This window comes from Leuciscus leuciscus (assembly GCF_965113295.1).
Source record: "Leuciscus leuciscus genome assembly, chromosome: 10".
NCBI classification, from domain to species: domain Eukaryota; kingdom Metazoa; phylum Chordata; class Actinopteri; order Cypriniformes; family Leuciscidae; genus Leuciscus; species Leuciscus leuciscus.
The window spans coordinates 4,611,604-4,635,720 of record NC_138734.1 but is presented as its reverse complement, the minus strand read 5'-3'; the positions used below and the strand labels follow the sequence as shown (position 1 = coordinate 4,635,720).

Genomic DNA, 24,117 nt, shown 5'->3' with positions numbered 1-24,117 from the left:
AAGCGGCCGTAATGAAGTCATTTATCTGAGAGTAGCCAGTCTCCCGCTATTCTCCTGTGTTCATTAGCCTGTCACAGCCTAAGAAACAGCTCCTCATGCAATTCTTACTGAATATAATCAGCATTAGTCCAGAGAAACGGCAGACCGAAGAGTAAACATCAAACTTCTGTCTCAGAGTCAACATGAATGCCAAAATAGGTCTAATTCATTTAGTTGTCACCTGGATTTTCAATTGCGTGCACCTTATTTACTTACACATGTTCCAAACGGGGATGTTTGCAACCGTCAAACATAAAGTGACACACCTTATACCTGCTAGTCAAACTCTCATTAGCCATGCACCTTTTAGAAGAGAGTCAAACTTACCATTTACGGTGAGAGAGACTTCCTTCTCAGCCGCTCCAACGCGAGGAACCACCGCACGGCACACATACTTCCCAGCATCCTCTTGCCTGACGGATTTCAGCGTCAGGATGTTCTCATTGCTTAGCACCTGCAGTCAAAAGTCAAAGATCAAAACATTCACAAGGAGTGCAAAGGGAGCTGGCCAGAGTCAAAACGAATCAGGACGGATGGGCAGCTAAGCTTAGAAAAGGGCCTTCTTCTCAATTATTAAAATCCAATTTGGGTCAGATGAGGAGGACCATGTGAACATGGGAGATGGTAGGTGACAGTCAACCGGGAGAGAAATAAGACCGGTCGGTCTGTGCCAGCAAACGGACGTATCCCAAACTGAGGCACTATCTGTCTTCAGGCAATAGGATTGCAGGGAACCTTAAAAATCCTGATGTTTGCCATCGGGGTACAGCTCTGAGTGTAAACACTATGTACCATCATGTCCTTGAAATATTAAATTCAATGATTTTTTTTCTATTCAGTTCCTGAGCTGTTCAGGAATAAAAGCCAATGTATTAATATATCAAAAGGTTTTCATATCAGTGACTACGTTTACATGCAGCCAATATCCGGGTTATGGTCGGGTTAGAGTCACTATTTGGGTTTCTGAAACATTCGGAATAACGCGTTTACATGCGTGAGCAGAGAGAGTTACTCCTGTATACATGGAATTTACAATATCCCGATGTAAACGGCGACGCACGGTTAGCGTCTGGACGTACGGACTTCCTTAAGACGCAATATGCGTCATTTCCGATTCTTTTTCCTGTATCCAAAGACAACAACAACAGCAGCAGCACGCGGATAATGAGTAGTTCGGGGCAGATAGCGATCGCCTTTGTTTGCGCTTTCCTCCTCGCCCCAAAAGTGTGGTGCTGTGCTGCGTCTCGCCATGTTCTTGTTTACTTCCGGTATACTGCACGCGGGTTTCTGTATGCGCCGTCCCTACTCAAAAGACCAAGATTCCTTGCGAATAGAACATGCGCAGAACACAAATCAATGTTCCTTTTGATGGGGATATGCCGATACGCGTTTACATGACCAAATATTCGGGTTAGAAAGGGGGTACCCCAGGTATAATATCCGGGTTTTTAAAAACCGGGATATGAGCATATCCGGGTTTTTGCCGGTGTTTACATGGCCGTGCGCGACCGGGTTATTGCTAATATCCCGGTTTTGAACGGGTTATTGGCTGCATGTAAACGTAGTCAATGATATCATATTGAACTTTAAAATGAATGGATGAAAAGCCAAAAACTTGATTTTTCATGTCTGCATGATCTCTTCTTCTTTACAAAGATGAGATGTTGTCTGAACATCAATGGACTATTAATGTAGCTATAATGAAAAATGGGATGGATGTTGTAAAAGAACTGTGTGTTTGCTTCAAAAGATTAATCTTTCAGTAGGGTTAAAGGGCAATGTCCAACAACAATGTCTAGCAACTTACCACTCCAGATCCCCTTTTCATCCATACAATAGTTAAAGAGGGATTTCCAGTCCAGGCACAGTTAAACACAGCATCTGATCCTAGGTCAACCTGTAAAGACTGGGGCTCTGCAGCCATCCGAGGTCCAACTGGAGAAAAACAGGCCAGGTTATACGATCTACTCAGAGATACACAAACTTGCAAGCTTGTTTTAATATGAGATTGAAGGAAGCTGAGAATTATAGTCTCTCATAATAATTCTCCTGATATTTGTGGAGATACCTACTAAAAACTATAAACCAGAGGTGTCCAATCCTGCTCAAGGTGGGTCAAATTCCTGCAGAGTTTTGATCCAATGCTAATTTAAAACACCTGGACCTGCTAATCAAGGTGTTTAGGATTACCAGAAGTGTGCATGTATGTTGGAGAAGGTGGTAGCTCTGCAGAAACGTGGTCCTCCAGGATGGTTTGGACACCTCTGTTATGAACAAACAGAAATAACTCACAGTAGACATCCACGTTCCGACTAATGTTGGTGCTCCCGAGTGGGTTAGTGACCTCACAGGAAACTGGCTCTGTGAAAAACGAGTGGTCCACTACGACCTCATAAGTGTCTCCTGAAACCTCCTTTATCACGCTTCCTCCTTTTGCCCACCTACAAGCAGTAAAAAGTGATTATTACAAGTATCAGTACTAAACAAAAGTTAATGATGAACCACACAAAAAGTCAGTGTACTTGACGGTTTTCATATATTTCATTTAGCATTGAAATACAAAATGTTGCAGGATGTCATTAAAAGGGATATTTCACCGCTGGAAAGATGAATGTGTATTTAAATTGGGTCATTTATGTAGTAGAAATGTGAAATTATTTTAGAAGTTGGTGCCTTCTAGACTGAGAAAAGCCAGAAAATGTATTTTTGGCTCATGTGGATGAAAGACAACAACTCCCAGAATGCACTTGCTTCGCTGCCCTACGAGGACACTCCCAAGCCACGCCTACCGGTTACAGAGGGCAGTATCGGAAGAAATTATACGACTAGGCTACTAGTCGACTCGAAACTGAAAAGACTCCGTTTAATTGTGAGATCCCCCTATGGGCGGGTTGAACACATGCGGAACGAGCTCCTCCTACTGGCTGTAGTCTCTCGCCTCCGGACAAAAAAAAAGAGCCTCCAATGACGATTTTTGCGTCATCTGAGTTTTTTTTCCAGACACACAATACAGAAATCTCTCGTCTCAGGGGGACATGAGGGAGGGAAGCACGGTCATTCCAAAATACTACCGGGTTTCAACTGATACAAAGCTTAATGCTAATCGGTGAAGTATCCCTTTAATCTGTACACTTTGCAAACATTATATTATGGGTACAACAGCTTGTCACTCGATCCTCAAAGGGAAATCTTATTTACGTTTAGAGCTGGGTTTGGTGAAACATTCTTATCAATCTAGCATTTCTTTTATAATTGTATAGGTAGTTAAGGGTTAAGAACTAAGTTAGGGCTATGTTTTATCAGAATGTTGTTCCAGGTCCAGCAAAAGATGTTTATCTTTGAATATGTCGTAATTTGGTTAAACCATTTTAACTGATTCAAGTCATTACATCAAACTTCAGTCTTAAATTCCCTTACACTTTTAACCCACATTTATACATTTATAAATTCAAAGCACTGCTATCTAAGATAATTTGATATGTCCTTAAACTCATTTGTAAAAGTGGTATTATATTTTCAACCCCTTTTAAGCCTAACTTCTTCCTTTAATGGAACAGAAAACCATCATTACAAGTCCCTGCCAGATGTACGCTATCACGGGAAAAGAGAAACACAATTTAGAGGTTACCATGGCAATAACAGGAAAACCTGGTGTCTAATCCATTCGCTTCTATCATAGTCACCAATGAGACATGATAGCTGTCTGTCTGTAGGTGGATAGAGACCGACCGACAGAAAGAAAGACAACCACCCTCTGTGGGAGCCGATGTATCCTGGTTTTGTTTGAGGAAATTACAACACTGTTGTATGACAAATCATTGAAGTGAGATTTATCTTGCCTCAGCATGTTTTTTTGTGTCTGGATACCAAGTTAACAACACTGAATGGAGCTAGACTGGCAAAAACAAATCCCGAGCCTCTCTCCACATGACACAAACCCCATATACTGTACCAATGAGACTAGATGTTAAGGAATTGTCAGCGCTCTGCATGAGGAACTATTCGTTTATGTAAGAGGAATGGACTTAGTTTCTCCCAAACTGACAAAGTAATGCACATCTATGTCACTTGCTTGGTCTAGTTTGTGGTTCCCTGTTGGCGACTAAGATGGGACACATTTGTACAAGCCAAAGCTAATGGAGAATGGGTGTCACAGCCTGACACTAGGGTACATATTTCAATAAACGAGTATATTCAATGCCAGTTAACTCCTCGCTGTTAAGAAGTATCGCTTTACCAAGCCAGTTTTACATCTCAGTACACTCAAAGCAGCCGGCACTGGTAGAACGGTGCCAAAACTTCACTATTCACCTGCTCTGTGGGAGTGAGCGCACAATTCATTACCTCTGCAACTAACTCATGCCATCTGTGGGGCCTGATAGAGTGTCATTTAAATCATAACAGTCTCCCTCTTGACTAAATTAAAGTAAGGAGGGAGAGCAGTTGTAATTGGCCTAGCTAGTGTGCTTGAGAAGCACTGTGCCATGTTGTTAACATAAGCAGCTCAGAACACAGTCTGCTAAATCTGCACAGGCACACCTGTGCTTCCAAAAATATTCAAATCAGTGCAGACGGCTGCGCTTGTCGTCTCCGTCCTCCACGAAATTGTTCTAGGGGAAGTGAATATGCATCACTGTGAAACTTTATGTTTATGGGCAATTACAGAAGCAGTCACCTGCTATACGTCTACCAGAGTTTTTCTTTCTTGCAGTAACATATAAATTACACTTGAAGCTTTTGAAGCTGCTGCTTTGTAATTAGATGAGAAGATTGACTATGCCATAATTTAATTCAGCTTTAAATAGCCTGTTTATTACAGGAGCCTAGGAGGATGATTATCATCTTTTAAGTAACTAGCTTATATTTGTGCGTTAGCTACGTGCATCTTTCATTATAAACTTGTATTATTACAATGTTTTTTTCTGTTTATTCAATCTTGGCTGTGGTCCCTTGTGACAACAAGCACATCTTTCCTATTCATTTAAATGCAATTTCCTCAAGTCAGAAAAGGGGAAAGCAACTATTATGACACACAATATTTATGGAGCGCTGCCCATGCAAACCTCTTAAATCTTTCTCATGCTTTACCGGAACTGTGTCGTTGTAATGCTAACAGTTTACATTCAAGCTTGTGTGCTATAAGAATGCTAAGTGTACTTATTTTTGGTTGTTCACTCAGAACATGTTTTTGTAAAAAATATCTATAGATCCAGTGTAACTTCTAAATTCACTTTTTGTAATGTCTATTTAATGATTTCTCCATCTTCCACAATAATGCAAAGTCTCACTTGGAAATAAAAAAACAATATAGCCTATGCAAATCATGTTATTAATTAGATTTAATCAGTGACAAATTGCATATTTAATTCAGTCATTTTTATCCATTTACAGCTCTACCAAAAGTATTCTGACAGCACAAAACTATGGCAATGTAGAGCAAAGCAGGACTGCATGTTGGTTTTAATCCTATGGGGTGGCAGACTGGGAGGTTTGGCCGGTAGAGAAGACCCAAATGGTGGGTTAGCTTTGCCAGAGCTGAAGGATTCAGCGCTGCACATTGAAAGAGCCAAAACATCCGTGAGCACAGTGGCTCCGCTGGGCTTCAGCCAGGGTCTTCAAAACAGAACAAACATGACCCAACTGAGTGCCTGTGTAAACTTTGGAAAACTCAAAGATTCCTTTATTATTCTGGAGTAGAAGGGTACAGTATCAGGAGGAATCTAATGTTTGACATTCCTATAAGTCAATGCTCTAAAAAACCCCACTAACGACTATAGCAACAGCAACAACAAAACACTTCTGGTGTTTGCAGGATCTTTTTTGATTGGTAGGAGAGGCATACCCTTGGGGAAAATAAGTACAGAAAACAATTCTTATTATGAAAATAATATACTTCAAAACTTACAGTAAGTGTGAACTGAATGTAATGTTTTTGGACACTTGATTCATTTATTTACAATTAAATGAAAATGCATAATTTATATTAAATGCAATTAGTTAAAGAGCAGGACTTAAAGGGATAGTTCACCCAAAAATGCCTATATTATATATTTTAGTCATGAAAATGTACTCTCTTTAAGTATACTTAAGTGGCCTTTTATTTTATTAATATTATATTATCTGAAAATACCGTTTTTTTTTTTTTTTTTACATATACATTTAGTACATCTAAGCACACTTTTTTTCCACAAGGGTAGAATAATTGTGTGGTAAACAGCACCACAGATTGGATTTGATAGATCTAATGTTTCAGTTTTCATACTGGGCAAAACTATGTTTCAGTATTCATCTGTATGCTGACAGGTGCCGGAGATGATGAGGCTGTCTTCTCCATCCTTCTCTCCCAGTCTGATAACGCCACACACACTTTCTAGGTTACAATCAAGCTGCAGCTGTTCACTCCATTATGATACCATCACGACATGGACTCATATTGGCCAATCTAGCAGCCAGCAGGACAGATGCCCGGAGTTTAATTTTCTGTTTTGAGATATCGGCTGCATCTGTTGCTGTTGGTTAGTTTTCCATGTGCTGTTCCCTGGTTGATGAATCATGTCTGGCTGCTTCTGAGAGTCGCCGGGGAGCGCGGCCATGGAAAACAAACAACGAAACGGCCCGTATCTGTGTGTGCACATCAAACGCTTGATGAGCAAAGCAAGCAACCCACCATGAAAACCTCTTCATCAGCTACGTCAAAGACATCACTGCAACATGGCTTACAGTAACTATCCCCAAAACAGACAGCTAACAAGCACAACGCACCACACATAATTGTTATTGTGATAATTGGGGAGTAAATCTGTTTGTTTGTCAATCAAAGGACATGTTTACTCTTTTCCTTTTTTTTTTTTTTTTTTTTTTTTAAACATATTGCCAGGGATAGTAAAAGTAACTAAACAAACTAACTAAATATTATTATTAAATATGAAAAAGGTTTAAAAAATGAACAATACAACATTAATACAACACAAATAGTAGAAACTAAAAACATAAACTAAACTGAAACATATTAGTTCCATAATATATCACAACATGGTTTCAATATAAAGCACCATTTTACAAGTAGCAGATTACCATCTTTACACGGATATAAAAGAGCCACCGTCAAAATATGTCATGTTCAAACTTAAGACACTGTTTTGGGGCAAATGAAGTCCACATCTTTCCTGACTCCCATTTCATAAAATGAACCAGAGTGGTAATGATCCGTCTCAGTGCACATGACCACTCCTCCCCACACCACATTATGGTGACACCACAATAATAGCATTTCTACTTCTTTAGTCCCTTAATCAATGGCCGACAAAATTACCCCACGTTAATGTCAGGGACATTTCAATGCAGCATGGTACATGAATCCTTCTCGGAAGGCTATCATTAATTCCAACACTCTCCGGCTCTGATATTTTTATTGCTCTCCCACAGTGAAAGTCATCAAAGCGAGCGTCAATCAAGACATTTATTAAATTCACAAGTGAGATGCCACTAAATTCCCTCAGATCAATGTCAGCACTTGCTACGGCGCCCGTAGACACGTACGTGAGAAAGAGGAAATCAGTGCGCTGTCCTGAGACGGATAGCATCATATAATTAGAAAGAATATTTCACAAATTCTGATCGCTAATAATATAACGTGGGGAATTCATGGGCCGTTAACATGTTATGCTCGTGATGGAGTGCTTTCAGAAACCCTGGAGTGAAAGAAAACACTGACGCTCCGACTCCTTGCTTCAAGCAAAATCATTCCTCGCTCCGCACAGCTCACATACTCGAAATATTTGCAAATATTGCAATAATGAAAAATATTTTCATGTACCGTCAGAGCTGTTTCACCATCCGATTCACTAAATTAACTGTGCAAATTCTGTCAAATCTATTTATCTGTAAAAAATGATGTGGTAAATGCAATTTGCACAATGCAGCATCCTAACTTGCAGGCCATGAAAGATGCACTAGACTAGACTACAGCAAACTGGCATAGTTTATAGAGACTGTACAGTGTTACTCCACAACGGCAAATTTTTTTTACATAAAAATACTTTTTCAGTCTTTCTGCTTAAACATTTCATGTTTAATTCAATGTGTTTTTTTTTTTTTTTTTTTTTTTTTTTACAGTTTACCAGCAATTTCTGAGTGAAAATGTGATTGTAAAACTATTTTTTTTCAGTGTACCAGATTGGAGGCTTACCAAGGAAACATCCTAACAATGCTTACTGAAAGTTAACTTTGTGAAAATATTTATTTATTGCATAGAAGAAAAGAAAACCTCACATAAAACCTGACGCTATTACAACCTTCTGAAGAAAAATAAATAAATAAAATGCCTAAATAAAATATGTGCTCTGCCTGGTGTTTTGTTTGTTTTCTTTTACAGCTTCGCAGTCTCTTTCCTTCGCTCTTCCCTCTCCTTCACTCTGTCCCTCATCCGCTAGCTATCTTTTGTTCCCTCGAGCTGAATTGAGGATGGATATTACTCCTACATCTATTATATTATCAGCATCCAATGCCACATACCTCACAGGGATAAAGGAACAAAAAAATCTATCAGATAAAGGGCTTAGTTTCAAGAAAAATACAAAATGTCCATGGACAACTGCATAACTAGAAATAGTTACACTGACTAAAGTTAGAGTTTATAGGTTCTGGAAAAAAACATTGTCAGTACTTGAAACATATGTAAAGAGCAACAAAGCCTATACTAAATGAAGAACATTACAGCTTAAGCTCATGTTATTGGTCCTGTCCTTTATAATTAAGATTCTAGCAGCAATATGCATATCCATGAAGAGAAAATAACATGCATGTACAAGGTGGAAAAACAAGATACCATGGTAAGGTAACTTGACGTGCTGAAGTCTATACAGTCTGTAAATATTCCTGAATTGTTAGACTCTGCCATACTATTATGACATTCTTTCAGTGTAACTCAGTAAGTTATGCCATTTCTGGTCATCTCACTGAAGCTCAGGTGTGAAAAACAAAACGGCCAATGTGTGTTCATTCTGCCAAGGCTCTCCTCTGGCCTGATGGGTAATCAAACACAGGCATGTCTGATTCCAGCATCTGTCATTAAAAAAAAAAAAAAGGCTAGAAACAACTCGGTTTGCCCACCTACAACTGTATCGCACATCCGTTCTATTCCTCAGTACATCTCGAATCACCGCTGTGCAATTCCCTTCACTACTGATTCTACTGCTCTTATTTTTCACCTCGTTTTAAAACCCACACAGAAACGCTCTAACTAATCGTCTCGCTATTGGCCCTCCGCAAGGCCGAGGCTACATCTCACGGAAATAAATAACTTGTATTCCAACCTCTTTCTCATCTGTTTGGAGAGGACAGGAAACATTATTCTTGGATATTGGATCAGTGTATCAGATCCCTGCTTTGATTTGAATGCCTGATGTGGCGCCCTGATCCTTGTCTTGGCTTAGACATACCGAACCGATGCCAGCCAGGATAGTGGATTTCAGTTTTGAGATGGCTCTAAAAATATTTTGCAACTAAATGCCAGAGCGTTTCTCTGTGATGCAACACAGTGATGTGCCAGTCAGAAGATAAATGTGAATTAGTTAGCTCTATTTGATCCTCATCACAGGGTGTGTTATTATGAAGCACCTACAGTAATGATTTGGCTGTCGTGTTTGGCGTCTTACTTGTATTGGGTGACTGGCGGATTAGCTTTTGCTGAGCAATGAAACTTCACCAGGTTTCCCTCCAGGACTGGTTGAGGCTCCACAGAGAGATTCACCAACGGCAAGTCTGCAAGAAGACAAAAGTAATAAAATAAACCTATAAGAAAACATTACTTTTTCCACAAAAATGCTCAGTAATTTGAAAACAATAGGTGAAGATTTGCTTCAGCTATTATCTGGTCACGTACAGTAGGAGAGTCGGAAATAACTGTGAGAGTATTAACTGCGCATCATCAAAAGATGTGAAAATCAGGGAACAAAGCACTAACTAAAGCACCGTGTCGACTAATGAGAGGTATACCTTCTAATCTTTGCAAAAGAGAACTAAGTGGAAAAACAGTTTATCATTCAATCATTACAGCTAAAACAAAAAATAACACAGCGTAATGACATTTAAACTGGGATATTAATAACAAACACAGATTATGCAAGCAATAGCATCATACCTTTTTCATTTTCATTAACACTTTGCTTACATTAAATGTTCTTTTTTTTTTTTTTACCACAGTACATAATATTAATGCACAAAAATGAAATAGTACAACTGATCTCTTTATGAACTTTTTGAGGTGTTAAAATGGTAGTAGCGTATCTGTCAATGGAGGGACAAAAATATATTTTAAATATGAACAAAAGTGTTATGGGTTCGGAAACACATGGGGGTGAGTAAATTATGATATATTTTTCATTTTTGGGTGAACTATCCCAATCTTTATTTAGCATATTTAAATTCAAAATATTACAATTAGATGCAGTAGATGTCCCTCATACGCCTCTAATGCCAAGCTGTATTTTTGCACCGCACAACAAAAACAGATTTATGGATCTCCAGGGATGCAAAAAAAGAGACCTAATTGTTGTGCTTTTACCAAGACCGGACAGTGGCAAGCGCAGAAGCTAAGCAGCACACATCAGCGATTCAGCATCCACAGGGAGCACAGTCGGGAGAGATAAAGATAGATGAGTAGAGAGAGAAAGACAAACCGGATCGTCATGCGCTTGAGAGCCAGCTATTCTACATACGTGTGCTATTACACTCAAGTTACTCTAATTTAGTCTCTAACACAGATCAGTGGACCAAAAGAGAACAGGACTGCCTCAGCTGGAGTGCCATCGGGGCACTGCTGCAGTGTGAAGTGTGTGTGTGTCTCCTGAAGTACAGTGTGTGGCCCACAGGAGCACAGCTGGGCAGAGTGGCATCCCGGCGGTTGGTGCAGGTGCTGCCCTTTTTCCCCATCTGCCTTTTTTGACCACACACACCTGTGCCAGGTTGTTCACAGGCTGCACAACACTAACCGTCATTCGTGAGCCCGCGGGACACACCGGCGCGAGCAGGACAAACTGATTAGTGCTGTGTGCTGCCCGGGTACCAGCAGGATACGTGTAAAGCGTTTACTCTGGCTAATTGGGCATGCAGGTAGGTGGATATCAGAGGTAAGGGCGTTCAGGCTGCTTTATGGGTTGATACATATAATAACACGGAGAGTTCTCCCTCTAAATATTGACCTCAGATTGCATATTAATTCACTTAGTTGACATAAATTAGCCATTCGCCCGACTGTAGGCTGAATAATATTAACCATATAAAGCCTACTGTATTATATTTGATAGGCAATATGGCCTTTAAATGTATTGCATGCCTTCTGTGGTCTGATTGATACTTTATGCTGTTTTAGCAAATAAAAGGCATTCAGATCATGGTACACATGTCTTTTTGTTGTGAAATCAGATTTTTGTAAAGTAAATTTAAGATTAACTTCTAATATTTGAAGATGAACACTTACTGGACTGAATAAAAACTTAGGTATACTTGATTATCCATACATACGTTTTATACAAATCATCTGTATGTATAATCAAATGTAAGTATCAAAAATTATACATCAGGCTTTTGAGGAATGTTTATTTGTTCATCTCTCAATTAACATTGTATTACATTGCATTATTTGTGTAATCCAAACAATTAAAACGACAAAGTTTTGATAATAAAACTAAGCATTTAAAATATTGTCTTACTAAGATATATTGACAACTGATTTTATGAAAGTCCCCTATAAAATAAAATAAAAATTATGTGATCAATAAAGTATAACAACATATGTCTTTACATTGCTTTAACTCATCAAAATAAGTTAAGCCATTTTCAACTTTTTTATATAAGTTATACAAGATTCAACTAATTTTTTAAAGTCAGTTTAATGCAATTTAAGTTGAAATGACTTAAACATCCAAGTTGATTGTACTTTATTTTTTTATTTTTTTAAATTTTTTTTCAGTGTAGTCTGCTATAGTGTTACAAAGATCTCATTGATTGATTACAAGTGATAAGAATTGAATCTTACTTTTTGGTCATATAAATATCAGCAATCAATTTACATATTGTTTTGCCTAGTTTGGGCTTCTGAATAAAATTGAGGTGTGTTTTTCCTCCTCAAGTATGAGCTACATATTCTCCTATCATAAGATAAGATAAGATTAGATTTTTTTTTGTTTAAAAATCTGTTCTCAAAACTATTATTATGCAATAAGTTCAGGTCTTGTAAATTGATTGTTCAAAAAGCTTTCAAAAGTGCGTAGTAAGAGTATAAAAACATAAATGCAATAAGCCACCAGATTCCGTGCATTACAGTGAATTTACCATGATTAAGGTGGTTTCAGGCACTCCTTACCTGTTATAAAATCACTCTACCGAATAGCCTTCAGTGGCGTATTGATTTATATTCATTATTTTTGATATTAACATTCATTTAGCTCCTTAGCTGTTTTGAAGCATATCATGATTGCCTTTGATGTCAGTTCAAGTCTTTTGAGAGTAACCCTTGAGGGAGATGAAAGCCATCAAAAGTGTCCTCTACTTACAACAAAACTGAAGTGTGACATTAACTTTCTGTCTTAAATAATGAAATAAGCATTTTTAGATGGACGCTCATCCCTGGAGGAATGACTAGCTCCTCTCAAAGGCCCCGGCTCGAGAGGCAGACTGGCAGAAGCTCACAAAGACCCTCGTGACCCGCAAATCTATCGACAGACAGTCTCTTAATAAAGTAGTCTGTTTGTCACTTTGATGTATAAATGCATGAGTCTCTCTGGCCTGAGACACGCGGCAAGCCATCAATATGCAGCTCCGATAATTCCTCCGCTTCATCAACAGGGAGAGCACGAAGGCAACAATGACAGCCCACAAAACAATGGGATTGGAGGAGAGGAGTGATCTAAAAAAATTATTATATAAAATAAAATGGTGGGGGGGACAGTGGTGAGATGACAGCTTTTGATCGGAAGTTCAAAGCAAAGAGCAGATGGTGGTTTTGAACAATCGGCCAACTTCCCCAGAGTTGGGAGGAAGGTGCCAAAGAAAATGGCTTCTGTCTTTCTTAAAGCTTGATTTCCATTCTCCCTGGGTCACTGTGGCCAGCTGTTCTCGGAGAGGGCCGATAGCCTCGTATCAGCAGGAGGAGGGCGATTTAATCTCTTTATAACTCAACTGAATCTGTGCCACAGTGTGGGCTTCACTGACACTGAGATCTCACAGTAACTTTCGTTCTCTCTCCAAACACAGTTCATGTGTCTATATTGGAGACTGAGGCTAGTACTTTCAAAGGCTCTTTGCGGTGAGTCACTGTTGTATATACACTATAATCAATGCATTTTAGCACCAAAACCATGCAGTACACTATAGCTTACACTGATGTAGTGCTCTTGATCGAGAGTTTTGTGCAACACATGTAAACATTGTGTGGTTTTTGCCCTGTGGAGTTATCTGTCAAGCTCTCTACATGAATAATGTATTGCTAAAGCATATATTCATGCACACAAAATGTGTTATTTTTTCGCTAATCTAATTATAGCCCATCTGTGCATCTAATTCTGTTTAAGGCATGCCGTTAAATGAAATCCTTAAAAATCTTAAATTAAACTAAATGTCGTGAAGAGGTTGTGTTGTACATTTTTTGTACCAAAATTGTACCATTTTTCCATTTAAGCTTCTTCTCATTTCAAATGAGACATATGGATTTGCGTTGCGGGATCAGCGGGTTTTGCTGTCAAATGATGTGACCCTCTAAGGCCAATGCAATGTGAAGTTTGGGTTTTTCTCATTTTAAAATAAATTAGTTTTTATTTTTTTTTATTTTTTTTTTATATTTAGATGCTAATTCGCTTAACCTCGGGTCAAATTATCCTAGGAGGGCTTATGTTTAGCAACATTTGTGAAGTAAATCTAATTCCTGCATTTAAATGATTACAGGGAAATAAAGTCAGGGAAATGCATTGAACTGGACAGGTTTAAGTGGTGAAGTAATGCAGTGGATAATGTTTGGACTCGTCTCATTTAGGCCTCATTTTGACTGAAAGCGAGCGGCTGTCTCAGAGGCCTGCGCTGATCAGAATGAGAATTATCTGAGCAGAGGAAAAATCCAGAAAGCCTTTAATTACTTTTGTTGCTGATGACATTATCACATCGAACCAAGTGGTCAATAAGTGGACTCTGAATGAGGGCTGACAAAAGCTAAAGTGGGCATATTAGAAGATGGATGTGATGAAACGCACACACATCCTTCATGGGTTTGATTTTTTCTTCTTTTTTTTGATCAGTCTTAAGGCTGTGACACACCAAGCTGACATCAGAGAACTAGGGGGCGACAAAAGCCGATGTTGTCTCCTCGAGTCGGCAGCGTCTGAGCCGAAAAGCTGCGCTTGAACACCACAAAGACTACAGGGGCCGGTTGCACCAGCTGTGCATAAGTTACAACTTAGCCTAGTTTTGACGTAAATGGGCACTACCTTTCAACTTACCCACAACAATTTTTTAAAAATTTTTTGCACCATTAAACTTAATTGAACTTTAACTCTACGTATAAACTAAATATTTATGGAAGCCTCCAATCAGGAGTAACGGTTGGAATAAAATAGCAGACTGACTGAACTGTATCAATAAGCTCTTGTTTTGCCTGACAGACTTCAATTCTTTAGGCATATATGATAACGCTGACATTTACACTCGCTTACATTTTAAGAGCGAGAACATTATGTGAAAAGATTAACTTTGTTAGCGGCTCTTCAACACGAACCCGTCCTAAACAGTGCGCCGTTGTGTGCATCGATCTGTGTTGTGAATGTCCAATAAAATCAGTCATAATCGATACATGTCATTTCTTATGTTTTTTTTTGTTCTGCCTTCAGAGCAAATGGTGCAACCGAATAAAGTGCAGAGTTAGTTACAACTAGCTAGTAGTTACTCAGCCTCTAGTGTGGACTATCCGTTCCAATATAAGAAAGAACTTACGAACGGCTGGTGCAACCTTACCCAGATGACTGCCATCTAGCATGTGCTTTCTGTGCCTGCGTGTAAGGAAATAACGGTCTATACCAGCAGGTATAGTCTATATTCATCATTCATCAAAAAGGAGAACACAACAAGGACTGCATACAGTATATACAAACCATTAAACAAAGCAGCACTTGCCATTTTGAATATCAATCATGTCGATCAATTTATTTATACCAGGCGCCTCATGTTGTTGGAAAGCTCAGGTAAGATGGTTCAACATTAGAACAGCCTTGACTTCTTTGTACGCTTTCATGACTTTCACGTTTATTCTCGTGCACTGAACAGCCAATCAGGGGTCACGATGTAACTTGGTGTTAACTATAATAGCACAATTCATCGTTAAGGAAATCAACTAGCTAGTCACGACTGTTTTATGAAACCGTATTGTGGCAAATTGGTCGTTCAACCACTTTGGTTAATGATGTCCCGCAGGTGGTAATAACTTAGTAATAACTTCTTTTAATGAATCTGTTTGAGATTAATGCTAGATTATTTTGGTATAATTTACGGACATGGCATCTGATGAGTTCTTTTGCTTTATTTCCAGATTCAATCATAGGCTTGTTGTTATATACTAGAGCACGTACACTCATGCACACTATTTAAAAATGGTGCTTTAAATCTCTTGACAAACTAAAATATGTAAATTACATTTATATATATTTTCGAAATAAAATATATAAATTGCAATGAATCTATATCTATAGATGCAGTTTTGACATAATGAATGGGGTGAAAAGCCGCAGACGAGAGAACGTCTAGAGGACGTGTGAAACACACCACAAAAACCAGCCCGACAGACGCTCACCGACTCTAGTGCTGGGAAACGACAGCCATCAGCTTGGTGTGTCACGACCCTTAATGTCTTAGTAAGTGTCTTTCATTTGGCTAAAGTAATTTATCAAAGTCTTCCCTCCTTCCTTCAAGGTTTTCATCTTAACCTTTTGTCACTCCCTTTAAACAGGCAGCCGGGAAGAATATCTGTCGTTCACCTGGGGTCACCCATCGATTCTCTGTCTTTCTGCCTGTGTAGGGTACATGGCAACATGTTCACTGCACTGCACTCACAACATCGATCCAGCTACACACATACACATGGACAAAAAAGTAAAATAAAGCATATTGATTTTTCTTTTTCATTCTCATTACTCTTGCTAAAGCGGAGTCTGGGCACTGCGTTGCTATCCTCGCCTACACTTTGCTTATTGTGATTTTCAGGGAGTATGGCAAATATGTTCTTTATCTATAATTGTTTATTTTCTTAGAAAAGCCATAAGAGCTAGTAGAGGGGATCTGATGCATACCATTGACTCAAATAATTTGATTTAGTTCAGCGAAAAGATTCATTAACTGATTTACTTGATGGCTCTTTCTGTTGGCGGTGAGTGGCGACGAGTGACGGGTGTCTTTTTGAGCGTTAAGTGATTCTTTCAATCCCTGCATCCAAATATGCGTACTATAAAGTAGGCGAAAAACAGTATGTGAAAGGTGTAGTAAGTCAGAATTCATAGTATTCATAAACCAGCAGGCAACAAGTACACAGATAACCTGCTACTTCAGTCAAGATTCTGAAATGGACATCCAATGTGGACACTTTACGATCCCATGTAAGATCCCAGGCCACAAGAGAGGGGTTGTGAAGGGCAGTGAAGCAATGCTACTGACGCTGTTGGTCACGTGACAATGACAACATGATGAACTTAGTACATCCGGATTTCATTCTACCCTTTGTGAAAAAAAAAGAGTTCTTAATATTGAAATAATAAACTTAAAAATAATATTCTTAACTGATTGTAATGTTTTTAGACACTTAATTATGTAATTTGCAATTGCATGAAAATGCATTATAGTATAAATGTATATTAAATGTAATCTTAAATGTAAACTTAGAGTTTTTTTTTTTGACCCACTTAAGTAGGACTTGAGCACATATTTATATGTAATGTCATAATATTGTCTTTGAAATATGGTTTAGTGTAATGCTGAATGTAATAAGCATTTATGGTAAACTAAAATGTACTTTAATGTCATTTCTATTGAACATTGTATTTCATGCATTCAAATATAAGTACAGTAATAAGGAATTCACAATTTAGAACATTGCAAATATAGTTACTTGAAATATTGAATTACACACTGCAGTTCAAATTATAATCAAATACATATGCTTTAAAATGTTAGTCGACACATAAAATAACTGTCCTTTAAAGCACGACAAAATATGATTGAAACAAAATGTGAATTAAAGTAAAATTTGACATTATAAAATGCACTTTTTAAAAGTGTACTTAAGTTTGTAAAGAAACAGTCATTAAAGTGTATAATTATTAGTATTATATTATCTGCAAGGTTGTTTTATTTAAAATATAATTTTAAGATTTAAAATACACATTTAATACAACTTGTTTTAGTAAAAAATATTGTCTTTGTGTGCACACAAGTTACTTTGGCCTTAAACGTACTCATAATCGAACAGCTGAGGGAATGCTTGTGAGAACACGCTTTTTCCACGTAGTTACCCATTGGCTTCATTCATTCATATTAAACGCTTAAACGGTATTTTCCACTGGAATGATCTCGTGAGTTGAGCGGTTGGGCATGTTGCAGTAGTGTGCGAGGTGCTCGATTCTACCCTGAATAATTTGTGCTGTGCATCAGCAGACAGCTGTCCTTCATCAATATTAACTGATTTGCATGGCTACACACCCCCCCTGTGGCCTGGAGGATGCCCCTGTGGAAACACTCGTACCCTTCTGCATCGCGTTTGCATCCTTAGCTTTGTCCCACCTGCTGATACCATCATAACTTATTCATTAAACACCTGCTAGTGTTTGATCCTCAGAGGGGGAGCTTGCCGTCATTGCTTACTATTCACCGTCTTTATTTGTTCCCTTCTTCTGACTTAATGTCTCATACTTCGCAGAGCTCCAGCTCAGGAGGGTGATGTAAATGTATCCCACTCAGACGGGTATTCATTTAGTCATTCAAAAGCGGACTGGGCTGCATGTAATTCTGAAAACCTCATTATCCTCTTTGCACGACTCCCGTTGCACATCCACCTGCCTCTCTCCCAGGGATGTTCCTTTCAACCGCGTGGAATTTTGCAACAAGACGGCTCGCCTCTGTGATACATTTGAAATATTTCCATCTTTCCAAGGAGAGGTGGTGAGAGTGGTGTAATGAAATTAGAGAGTGCAGAGACTTGACAAATTTGTCAGTGCTGTGCCGGAGTTCAATTACAGTAGGTCTGATTTCTCGCGTGGTTTAATTAAAACACAGATGGTGGAATGGGGAGCAGATCTGGAGAGGGATATCTGCAGGTCGGATAAATGGGCATGCCAAAAGATGGGGCGTGCTGAAAGGTTTCTCATTGGTGAAAGGAGCTTTTTGTTGGCCAATCATCCTTAACCATACATATACGTCCACTGCTTTGCATAAACACATCCAAGCACAGATCTAAGCTGGTGCAACACAAATGCTAATCATCTTTAATGCCTTCTTTGCTCCACAACGCCTCACCCTGCACCCAGCTCCCTTTTGTGCTACAAATAACTTCTTATGTCACGCATGAAGTTGCACAATGGAGCTGTCACCGGCAATGAGTCTCTAAATAGCATGTTCTGCTTTATTAGTCATAGTTAACATCACTGATGAGGGTTTGCGCTATGCAAGTAGAACCGCATTGTTCTCTGAAACTTCCAGAGAAGAGACTTAAACGGCCAGCCAGAAGGAACTAGAACGAGTGGGTGAGATGTAAACAATTTAAAGTCAAAGTGAATTTCTTCTTTTCCGAAAGAAACAGGATGTTCAAAGGGGGAAAATACACGATTTTATCCATCAGTAATAAATTGGGTAGAGATTAAATTTCCACGTGGTTTGTGAAGTGAGTTTTTGTGCTTTCTAAATTTAAATTGTGAACAATATCAGAAAAACTGCATAGACGATTCACAAATTGGTGTCATTTTTACAACGCAAACGATGGCTCGCCTTGATATCACTCTCAGAACGAGCAAATCTAAATTAATTATGAGACTCCAGCAGACAGACCTCCCATTAATAGTGAAAAATTAAGTGCCCTTAGATTAGTATCACAATGTATTTAGAGGTTTTAATTCAGTAAAACTGACTTCTTGCAAGTACAATTAAGAGGAAAAATCAGAGTGTGACATCACTTACGTTGGATGTCAATAGTGACACTGGTCTCTTTCCCGTTGGGCACGGCCTTGTTGGACGCCCGACAGATGATCTTCTGTCCAGATTCGATGTTGGAGGCTGAGATGTAGAGGGTGCTTATGGTGCTCTCACTTCGCCCATTTCGAACAAAAGCCTACATGAAGAGAATGAAGTAGTTAGGAACGATCCACACTCTTAAACCTTTTAGGGGTTTCCATCATGGCATCATTTTATGGATTTAGTTTTAATTAATTACGTTTGTTTTAATTCAAATTTTATTTGAGAATAAGAATTGAACAGCTCATAAACATACCTTTTAATTTTTTTTAAATTGAAATAACCCATAAAACATTAAAATATATATGTATAAGCAATCACTGAAAACATTTCTCCTTGTATAGAATCTTTTTAAACATGGAGGGTTCTTAAAAATGTTGTCAAGGACACTAGGGTTCCACATAGAACCCCATTAACGAGTACAGAACAGCATTTCAGTGCCTTTATTTATTTATGAAATAATTACACTTTTATTAATTTAATTTGTATAGTAATTATAAAACTTAATATAATTATAATAAATGATTTAATCATTAAATCATTTAAAATAAATTATTTTTGTTTATTGATGTTATTGTATGGAAAGTTAAGGAAAAGCTAAACTGGGGATTTTTTCAGTTGAAGTCATGGGCGTTGAGGGTGAAAGACAGCACAAAACAACATCATTCAAAATCAATCCCAAGGCTGGGATAAAAAAAAAACTACAAAACTTTTCCCCCCAGCTGTCCACAGGAAATGGAGACAAACAGGACTGTGCTCATGGTGTCTCTGCACATGGACCGATTGTTTTTTGGGAGAAAACAGCATGTCTGTGGGCTCCTTTGTGCAGTTTGAGAGTGAAGCTTTGGTGCGTGGCATGTTGTACACCACAGAAGAAATCAATCTTCTTTTCCAGTGGTCATAGTCTGTGCTGGGCCTTGCCTGCCCAGCGTAGAGCTCCATCTGGAAGCGCTCGACAGAATCCACACTCTCTGTCACATAGCAATGACTCACGGAGAGGCAGAGAGAAAGAGAGATGCTAACCAGCATGGCCAACACAACAGTCACTCACCAGAATAAATTGGCCATTGCAGCAGGCCTTCTTCCTGGCTTGTGTTGCAGACATGAGAGATGCACCATGATATTCACTATTTCTTCATCTTTTACTTTGTCTTTCTCATTAATTCTCTTCGACTCTCAAAGCTGCTGGTTCCAAGGTCAAGGTAAAATTCATTTTTACAAGATGTAATATAAGTCTCAGTTGTCCCCCAGAATGTGTCTGTGAAGTTTCAGCTCAAAATATCCCACAGAGAATGTATTATACCATGTTGTAAATGACCATTTTTGAGTGGAAGGTAAAACATGCTGTTAAATGCAAATGAGCTGCTGCTCCCCGCCCCTCTTTCCAGAAGAGGGCGGAGCCTTTACAGCTCGTGCCTCAGATACTCTGCCAAAAACTAAAACATCTGGGCTGCATTTCCAAAAAGCCTGTAAGTTGGTCGTAGAGACCATTGGTGGCAATTGTTCTCCGATCAACTTATGAATCTTTTGGGAAAAGTAGCCCAGTTTGGTTTTGATTATCATCTCTATCGCAGTCATGCTCACGTGACATGGCAGTTCTTCTTCATCATGAAAGTTTATTATCTGCATGCGTTTTAAAGCCATATCAGTCTAAACTTCTGATATATGGTTTTCTGAGCACACACACCCGAAGCACGCATAACGTGAGTATTAAACTAGGTTCTCTTCCATGTCTTATTGCGCTTAAACTTCCAAATACACGTCAAAAACACACAAAGTTCACATAAACCCAGTTGGTTATGTATGTGAACATGAACAGCAAGTAAAGAAATCACATGTGTATATTAGATCTGTGCATTACAGCGTAATATGCAGTACCTACAGTAGCTGTTAATGCTGTTAATATGAAACAAACAACAAAAGAAAAACAGAAAATCACTGCTCTTGACTGAATAACTTTATAGTTTTAATAAGGATACATTTCTTACTTGAATGCTGCTGTTAAATGCTCTGGCGAGGAGATAAACATGTCGGACTGTGTACAGCTCACTGTGGGCGGGGTCTATGCTAGTAGGGTGGAGTCTGTCAGCAGTCGTGGGTGCGTTTGTGACGTCACATTGCATAGAAACTGCAATCAGCTTATTTTGAGACACTGCTTATGATTTATGGGAATTAAAACAAAAGGAGTGGGTGGATTTTCACCAGTATAGGGTGGTTGTGTATACACAATGCCAACACACATGTACTGTATGTACAAACATGATTTAGAAAATCCTATAAAAAATTTGGTTGCTTAAATTAAATTAAATACATATCCTATATGTAAACAAGAAATTGTAAATTAGGCTATTTTCTTTATTGCAGTTATGTTATCAACGCATGTGTGGATGATACTACAAAAGACCATTTTTCAAAAACAAACAAACAAAAATAAATAATTAAAGAAACCTCACAAGGGAGCATCTGGACCCCGCTAAACGGTTCACACTTCAAACCAAAACTACACCCTTGTATATATGAGCAAGGAATAATTGACGACGGGCTGCATTTTTTAAGACATTTGTCAGGTTTTGTATGACTAATTTCATACGCATATCTCATCCCACGCCTCCAATCGCTAATTAATTCGCTTAATTATATATACATACACACATATACATATTCACGCACACACACCCCAAAATCTAGCTGTGCACATTGTTTCATGAAAGTGCAATTGCCAGCATGTGAGAGTTCCAGCAAAATGTCCCTTCAGCCAAACCCCCACAGAAGCTTGTGGCCTTTTAATGCCAAAAGCACTGACTTGCGTGGGTGGCCAGTCAAGACCCAATCTGTGTCTCTATAAGACCATGTATTAATGTCATCGGCTCTCCCAAGGAATCCAGAAGAATAATGTACTTTTGAACCATAATAGTCACTCGCTAATAATTACTCATGTCATTGCAGAGGCCAGTGATAGGGAGCTTGCTAATAGTAGTAATTATTAACTCATTTTTTTCTTTTTGCTACCCATTTGAAATATAGCAATGAAACCTCACAATCCCACCAACAGAGAGAAAAAAGTGAAAGAGTGTAGAGAGGAGAAGAGAGGGGGAGAAATGGAAGCATAAAGACACACTAAAAATGTGTTATTACAGGTGCCACAAAGGCCTTGATGAAGAATCTGTGAGCAAAACCATACATTTCTCACCTTTCTCACAACTGAAAAAGCCTTTTTGGGTAGTCAAATAATCTTTAGTAAAATACATACAGTAGTACATTTCTAAGTGTACTAAGAATAAAATATAAATGAATCCAATTCACCTTGAAATATGTCAAGATTATGCACTTCCTCTACTAGCCATCATATCCTGTCCTCTCTCCACCCTCCATTCCACACGGCAGCCATTTTGAATTTGAAGTTGAGACTCAGGTAGGAAAACCTCAAATATTAAAGTAAACAACAATGTTCATGCGGCAGCCATTTTGAAATTGAAAGTTGGAAACTTGGATGACCAAAATGGAGCTTCTACCATGATTTACTGTTTTTTGTTACAAAATCATCACTCAGCACCGTTCTTCATAGGATGACATTGGCATGTCTGCCTTGCCAATTGAAATGCATTTGTTCAAGCTATAGGCAAGTGTGAATGTGTAGGCCTAAGTGTCTTTGTAACCGGCAGAACTGTTTTAACATTTTGATGTTTTGTTGGCTCATTAGTTATTCTTTGTGTTTCACCTTGACTGATCACAATTGTTAGTTGTACGCATTAAGTATTTGTTTATTGTGAGGTTTACAAAAAGCAGGTGCGCTTGCTATTTCATTTGTCAAGCTGTTGTTTTGTTGCTTCTGTCACATATTGTTATGAGTTCATTATTGTAGGCACTTTTCTCAATGAAAGTGCTTCTCTGTGTGATGATAGCTTCTGTTTTGTTATTGCTGTTTTGAGACCGTTTGAACTTGTGTTGTTTGCTTGGTCTGCCTCTTTTGGCCTTTAATATACGTTCATGTGGCGACATTATCTGCAAAATTATATCATGTTGCTTCTTGCAGATTTTGTGACATTTTCAAAGTGATGTGTCCAGTGAGTGGCACTATGCATTCAGTTTGATCAGAAACAGATGAACGTGAATCTGGCAATGTTTTACTAAAATGGTTATTGTACATATCATGACAGTTCGAAAATTAAATGTCTGGTGAGTGGCACTAAAAGGTTAATGCTTTGTTGTGTTTGAAACTTGGTACCACCTACACTAAACCTGACCCTAAACCTAACATGTAGTGTTTACAAAATAAAACGTGTGATTAAAAACTCATGTACTGAACCAACCATGGTGTTTTACCTTGCTTCTATGAGGCTTGAGCTCTTTTATTGTGACTCATGTTTCATGGGTCTCGAACTTGAGTGCTTTGTATCACATGCGACGCTTACCAGGTGAGCTACCGAGCAAGTTTACTACATCAGAAAGGCTGTACATATGGTCATGCTGGTTATGTGATGCACTATGGTAACAGTGTTTTGAGATCATTACAGTATAAGAAACCATGAAAAAGTTCTTTACAGCCACTAGTGGAAATTTCAGCTGATAACTGCAGTGAATTTGAGTTTGTTGGTGGAGGCACATTTGCATCATTCCAGTGAGCCTAAAACATTTATGGGTAACACTACCTATGTTAAAACTAGCTACAGTATATTAATACTTCACCCTCCCCTCCCCTTTATATGGTCCTACTGAAGGGGTTTCACCAAATTTTGGGCGTTCTATACTGTACTGCACATTGTGTTTGTCAGAGAGTCGAGCAGTGAGCGTGACGACTGTTGCTCCAGCAGACTAGGTGCTCAC

General features: G+C 38.6%; 1 protein-coding gene across 1 annotated transcript in view; it reads right to left on the bottom strand.

Moving 5' to 3' along the window:
- kirrel3b (kirre like nephrin family adhesion molecule 3b) overlaps positions 1–24,117 on the bottom strand; it is a 205,739-nt gene that overhangs the window by 24,293 nt on the left and 157,329 nt on the right. Inside the window, 5 exon segments of the mRNA XM_082182190.1 lie at positions 367–493; positions 1,847–1,974; positions 2,332–2,480; positions 9,696–9,801; positions 19,240–19,390. Of these exon segments, the coding sequence (XP_082038316.1) occupies positions 367–493; positions 1,847–1,974; positions 2,332–2,480; positions 9,696–9,801; positions 19,240–19,390 (661 nt within the window).